Source organism: Brachyhypopomus gauderio, chromosome 19, assembly GCF_052324685.1.
Source record: "Brachyhypopomus gauderio isolate BG-103 chromosome 19, BGAUD_0.2, whole genome shotgun sequence".
Taxonomy (NCBI): domain Eukaryota; kingdom Metazoa; phylum Chordata; class Actinopteri; order Gymnotiformes; family Hypopomidae; genus Brachyhypopomus; species Brachyhypopomus gauderio.
This window is the reverse complement of record NC_135229.1, coordinates 2,844,145-2,851,137: the sequence shown is the minus strand read 5'-3', so window position 1 is coordinate 2,851,137 and position 6,993 is coordinate 2,844,145. Positions and strand designations below refer to the sequence as shown.

Here is a 6,993-nt window from a genome sequence, read left to right as displayed (position 1 = left end):
ATAAGACCTCTTTTCACTTGTGTTGTTGAAGATGGAGCCATTTCTGGTTTAACTAAAATATACTGACAGACATTTAAAGCATGTTTTGGTTTCGAAACATATTCTAACGTGTTCGTCTGTGGTGTATAAATTAGTATGTTGATTGTGCACAATAAGTTCTCAGGGTGCTTGGCTATGTGTAATTCCTGCGCTATAACAGGATTATGAAACAATTGCGTCGACAGGTGCAGGTAGCAGTTGCGCTAGTAGACATGTGCCTCAGAGGTCAGTTTACTGGGGTTCAAATGTCCGATCAGAAATGTTCCTTTTACCCATCAAACAGTAATAGATTACATAAACATACGCAGCGCAGACGCTGTGAAAGGATATGAGTGAACTAGAATTCGCAGCGCGAGTCTTCTGACGAGGTGTAAGGGGCTGAACAGGTGTAGCGCGTGGGAGGCGCTGAACCGGAAGATGGCTTTCCTCTTGTTCAACACGATAAAAGTCTGCCAAGAAGACACGCGCCAAACCACACACTCTACCAGTTAACACGCTGGGAAGCCGAATAAAACAACAGCACCACCACCAACAACAACAGTAATAACATTTAAGCAACATTTGCTGGATATGTTTGAACACTTTCTGTCTCGAACACATCTATCTAGAGGATCTGACTCCTTGTTTGGACATTAAGAAATGCAAAGACGCCTTGGTCTGTAATGGGAGATCATGCATATTAATCTCCAGAACTTTTTCCTTTAGAAAACAAACACCCAGAGTGCCAATATTGGAAATGCTCACAGCCATAAACATTCCTGACCCTCAAACCTGAAATGGTATATCAAACTAGTAATACGTATTGGCCATATCTCTGGGATATGTGTTGCTTTGCTGTTATGTAAGACAAAGCCATCCTAAAACAATTTTAATAGCAATTTTTCCATTAGTGAGTTTTCATTACTCTTCATTAAAGATGATTGGACATGCATAGTGTTTTACTTCAATCCCAGCACTGCATAGCTAATCCCAAATTGGGATTAATCATGCGGTGTTGGGTGGATGATAATCCTAGCACTGCCTTTTAAAGTCATGTAAATAGCAATGACGTAGGCATATTATTTCCAGCTGTCTAACAACCAGAATCTAAAAACCTTAGAAATACATTCAGCAAAAACAGTTACAGTGGCTGGAGACCCAGTCTGGAACATCTCACCTCCACATTAGAAACGTACACTATTTGTATCTCTAACGGTAACAGAGACATGGGTTTAATCATTTCACTAATCACTAATTGGCCCATTAACGGACATGTAAGGTGGCGTTAACCAATCCCTTCACTAATTAGCCCATTAACGGACATGTAAGGTGGCATTAACCAATCCCAGCCTACCCTGTGATTGTTGAAGTAAAACGGGTCGATGTCCTCCAGTGGGACCCCGACCAGTCTGGCGGGGACGTCTCCGTAGATGCGTGGAAGGACCCTGCCGGCCTCCAGGTCTGGCTGCGGCTGGATCTGCCCCACCTTCCCCGCTCCGTGGGTGGAGTCCATGGGCTTCTCGGGCCGCTCCTCAGGAACTCTCCTCTGGATGGCGGCCAGAGACTCGTGAGTGAGGCGTTGCAAGGCGTCTGGAGCCACTGGTAGCAGCGCGGTCGCCATGTTTTCATCCTGATCGTCCTGTAGAATTTAGCCACAGCTGGGAGAAGATGTCCCAGTCAGGAACGACAGAGAGAAATGCCATGTGAAGAGAAGAGAGATGGCAAGTTCAGTCTGGTTCTTTTAAAACTTCTGAACTGGAGAGCACCGCAAGTTTCTACTGGAAATGTACAGTGTACAGTCTAAATTCACTTTGAGTCTCATTATTTAAGCCTAGGCTTGAAACCCATTTGAATAGCCAGATGTTTTATTAAATACTGATGTGTGGGTTCGTGGACTATTATGGTAAACTGGGATGTTATGATGCTGTCACTTCACCTCTTTTTATCACTTGTTCACATACTGAGAGCAGCAGAGTGCTGATGTCCCTTACAGCTGTGCTACCTTCTGGCTCCGCCCCTTACAGCTGTGCTACCTTCTGGCTCCGCCCCTTACAGCTGTGCTACCTTCTGGCTCCGCCCCTTACAGCTGTGCTACCTTCTGACTCCGCCCCTTACAGCTGTGCTAACTTTTGGCTCCGCCCCTTACAGCTGTGCTACCTTCTGACTCTGCCCCTTACAGCTGTGCTACCTTCTGACTCTGCCACTTACAGCTGTGCTAACTTTTGGCTCCGCCCCTTACAGCTGTGCTACCTTTTGGCTCCGCCCTTACACCTGTGCTACCTTCTGACTCCGCCCCTTACAGCTGTGCTACCTTCTGACTCCGCCCTTACAGTTGTGCTACCTTCTGACTCCACCCCTTACAGCTGTGCTACCTTCTGGCTCCGCCCCATACAGCTGTACTACCTTTTGGCTCCGCCCTTACAGCTGTGCTGCTATAACTATATCTACCAGCGTCCATCATTGCACACTATATTCCATTACCTTACACTGTACTTAGATGTGACTAATAATAAATTTTCTCTTTCTACTGAGGTAAACCTTCTCCTGAGGTCACGAGTCTCAACCTGTTACAGCTGCTACAGCTCCACCCACCATGCTGTTGTCTGCCTGCTGTGGCTCCTCCCACCACGCTGTTGTCTGCCTGCTGTGGCTCCTTCCACCACCCTGATGTCCCCCTGCTGTAGCTCCTCCCACCACCCCCCCCATGTCCCCATGCTGTAGCTCCACCCACCACCACCCCCCATGTCCCCCTGCTGTAGCTCCTCCCACCACCCCGATGTGCCCCTGCTGTAGCTCCACCCCCTCCTTCACCCCAGCTCCTTCATCTCTTTTGCCCTGGACAGATGTTTCTGTGCTGGATTCCTACACTCCTGGAACCCAGACTAGGGTTAATAGAAAACCAGGACTGTCATGCTATTGAGGTGCCTTTTGCAGACAAGAGGAAGACGTGGTCCCCTTTTGAGTCTTGGTTCCTCTCGAGGTTTCTTCCTCATGTTCTTAGCGAGTTTTTCATGCCACCATCACCTTTGACTTGGTCATCAGTCAACCTACTTCGCAACAACGACTGTTGTACGAAGCGCTACACAATTAAATTTGACTTTGTCAAAATGCTGAAACGCTGTTAATGTACATGTATCCAATTATCTATATCCGTGCTGCACTGTCTGTCAACGGAGATCCAGAACACCGAGTTCTCCATTTTGTCCACTTTTTTCCCCTCTTTCCTGAGAGATGATTCATCGAACACATTAGTGTACGTAAGAGAATGTGATTTTCGTTCTGTTTCGAAGGTTGTGGCTGTCGTTTGCTTCCTCGGGCAGACGAAGCTAAGCAACACATGTTGTTGAGCTGGTGCACAAAGTGTCACAGTATCTCCTCGTCTTGGAGGAGAGGCCAACGTCCTGACTTTAGTTGACCTTCCCAGCCCTGTGATTGGCTGGCAGTATTCGTATGGAGGCCCTTGATGTAACCTGGGCTCTGGGTGGCTGGGGTGTTGCAGGACTCAAACTCAGGAAATAGAGCACAACACTCAGGTGAAGAAAACAGGTGAAGATCAGGTAAACTGTTGACTTGAGCGTGTGGTAAACCCAGTCCCTCTTATCACTCGTGGTTCTTCCCAACGTGAACTACAGCTCAGCCCGTTTAACGCTGACAGGTGAACATACTTCAGGTGCAGCATGAATCCCTGCAGCCACTCCCCAGTGTGGCCCAAACCAAAGAGACCATGTCAAACATCCATCCATCCACCCATCCATCCATCCACCCATCCATCCATCCACCCATCCACCCATCTATCCATCCATCCATCCATCTCTTGTAGCTGTCTAAGTTACCAGTCATTATATTTTTCCTTGTGCTCTCTGCTTATGATATTGGGGCTTTTTCTGGTGTTTCTGATGGATTTAATGTAAAAAGGAAAAAGATATTTTAGTCATACAAAAAGAAATATCTTGTTGTCATAGTAAAAATGTCATATTAAATTTGAGCAAGTTCCATTATCACCTTCTCATTTTTTATTTTCAAGAGGAATTTGGTTGCTCTGATCAGTCAGTGCCACTTTACACAGCACTGTGTCCAAGGCTTAGTGTGCTTACAGTGTTTCAGTTTCAACACTGAAATTCACATCTTGCATTTCACTAAAACAACAAAAGACTGAAAATTCGATTAAAAAAACAGGTGTATTTCTGCAGGCATAATGTACTTGTGATTCTGCTATTGAGTTTAAATTACTAAATTAATTCTGAAATTATTCATTATAGATTTTTCAAATTGTCTTTAAACATAAAATGTATTGTGCAAAAGCATTTTTCAATGAAGATGTGAAACTCATAAATGATATTGTTCACCAAAGCTCTAGAACATTCTTGGGTTACATTTCCGTTGCTGGACATTTACATCAGCGTCTCTGACTTCCTTCACCTATGACTTTTCAACTGCTCTCGAGCTTTTAACAGCAATACAATTTCTGATACCACAGTGCACACGTACACATTGGGTTTAACTGCAGCACACTGTATGTAGATGAGTAATCACTTGTGACATTTAAACATACATGGCCAGTGAAAGAGTTCATGGCAGCCTGATGCCATCTTTTAATAAAACAACGCTTTTTATGTGCCTATGATTAAGACCTTTACTGTAAGATCCTATTAATGAACACTGTTATCTTCTCAGAGATTGAGACAAGACGCTGTATCCTCTCAGGGATTGAGAAGAGACTCTGTTATCCTTTCAGGGATTGAGACAGGACGCTGTTATCCTCTCAGGGATTGAGACAGGACACTGTTATCCTCTCAGGGATTGAGACAAAACACTGATATCCTCTCAGGGATTGAGACAGGATGCTGTTATCCTCTCAGGGATTGAGACAAAACACTGATTATCCACTCAGGAATTGAGACAAGACAGGATGCTATTATCCTCTCAGGGATTGAGACAAAACACTGTATCCTCTCAGGGATTGAGACAAAACACTGATATCCTCTCAGGAATTGAGACAAGACAGGATGCTATTATCCTCTCAGGGATTGAGACAAAACACTGTTATCCTCTCAGAGACTGAGAGAATACATTTTATGCATTATTTTAATATTATGCATGTAATATTAATTTTAATTTCTCCATATCTTTTATTTTGTTTCCTTAAATATATCATAATGTCTATTGTATTTACATTTCGTGTTTTTTTATATTTTAATTTAATTTCCAGCAAATCCCTTTTTTCCCTGTATTTCTATGATAATGTAAAGCACTTTGCATTGCTGTTGTGTTTGAAAGGTGCTACATTAACAAACATACCTTGCCCATGTACATGAAACACAATTCTACACCCAAATTCACCCATGTTTATTAATCTATTTCAAGCAACTTGCTCTCTCTCTCTCTCTCTCTCTCTCTCTCTCTCACACACACACACACACACTCTCTCTCTCTCTCTCTCTCTCTCTCACACACACACACACACACACACTCTCTCTCTCTCTCTCTCACACACACACACACACACTCTCTCTCTCTCTCTCTCTCTCTCTCTCACACACACACACACACACACACACACTCTCTCTCTCACACACACATTATTCCCTTCTCTCATCCACTACCAGGCATGCAAGCACACCACTGCAATCCAAACCAACACTTTGAATGTCTGGTTCTCTCCACAGCTACTGAACATCTCAAGATGTTGGAGCAGCACATTGGTCTACATTTGCAACAATGTGCAGATACTTGTGTCCAGAGTGACCTGCTCCTGTTCAGCAGTGTGATAACGTGTGCTTCCTGCAGTCTCCTGTTGATGGTTACCTGTGGTTTGTGATGTATAATTTCCTGAAACATGATTGATGGAACAAGGTCAGGTTTAGTGGTGTGCAGTCTGGCTGTTAAAGATCTCTGGCCCTCTGGGTTTTTCCAGAAGCCATGACAGGACATTGCAGAGAATTCAGTGAGTGTTTTCTGGTCTGTCCTTCATCTCCAGTGACCAACGTGTTTTAGAGTGATCATGTTCCTGTAACGTCTGTGTGACGTTTTGTTTGTTTTTTAATAGATCACTTTAAAACTCAGATCGTGATCTATATGTGAGCTCTATTGACTCTGCATCTATATATATGAATTTGTAGGCTTGTGTCCCGTGAGCTTAGAAATGGAAGTTGTCTCTGAGCTATTTAATAAACTTTACCCTGCAGTCAAGAAACACTGGCTAGTTTTGACAGGGATTAATTGGTCGTGTCTGAAGGCCCACGACCAATCCCAGATAAATATTTTAGTTTATTTATTCATTCCTTTGCATTGGAAGCTGCCTTTTGTAGCATAACAGCACAACTAACACAAGTTCAGACAATGTAACTCGGCTCTAGTACATGGAGGAGAGTGAAGAGGGAAACAGAACCGCTAGTGTCCAAACTAGTATCATGATTTGGAAAACCCTCATGATTTGGAAACATTTTAGACATTTAAATAAACTCACAGGTAGCCTGTGTGTTGCTTCTTTTAAGTTGTTGAAAGCCATATTAGTTAAGTTACCTTATTCACCTTGTTTAGACGCGTACTACGTCTTATATAAATGAGAAATACTATTTTGTGTTACTTAGTCCAAGACTAGAGTTGACCTGTTTCCACAAACCCGCCGTAAAGAAGGTTTTACTCACGTATAAACTGATCACATCATGTAGTTTATTTTCCGTTGTCTTCAGTTTGCAGAATCTTGCTCCAAAGCCCAAAATAAATCCATAGTGTAAACTTGAATAAGTTCTTTGGCGTCTCCCAGAAAAATGGTATTCAACATAAAACCACGACGACTTTTTAAAGCCTAAATTGTTTTCCTCTCACTCCTGTAATTCGTTTCTTCTACCCAGTTTTCTGAATTGTAATGCCGGTATCCTACTTGCACACACCGTAACGCTTATTTATGATATATTTAACCGAATACGTTCTTTTAATTACCAGGAAAATGTGTGATTCGTCCGTCGGCAAACG

At 43.3% G+C, this 6,993-nt stretch overlaps 1 protein-coding gene across 1 annotated transcript; it reads right to left on the bottom strand.

Annotated features, from left to right (window-relative positions):
• Window positions 1-329: 329 nt before the first annotated feature.
• On the bottom strand, window positions 330-6,990 carry LOC143483315 (sodium channel protein type 1 subunit alpha-like). The gene is made up of 3 exons (XM_076982157.1): window positions 6,666-6,990; window positions 1,373-1,676; window positions 330-488 (listed from the first exon to the last, which is right to left on the bottom strand). Exons 2-3 carry the CDS (start codon window positions 1,637-1,639, stop codon window positions 330-332), a joined length of 426 nt encoding a protein of 141 aa, XP_076838272.1. The 5' UTR covers window positions 1,640-1,676; window positions 6,666-6,990.
• Between the last annotated feature and the right edge of the window lie 3 nt (window positions 6,991-6,993).

Bases quoted from the DNA above. Each gene is read 5' to 3' on its own strand.
- LOC143483315 (XM_076982157.1), bottom strand. From the start codon at position 1,639: ATGGCGACCGCGCTGCTACCAGTGGCTCCAGACGCCTTGCAACGCCTC. The intron at 489-1,372 runs GTAGGCTGGGAT...TCTTCTTGGCAG, and splicing joins TTTACTTCAACAATCACAGG to ACTTTTATCGTGTTGAACAA.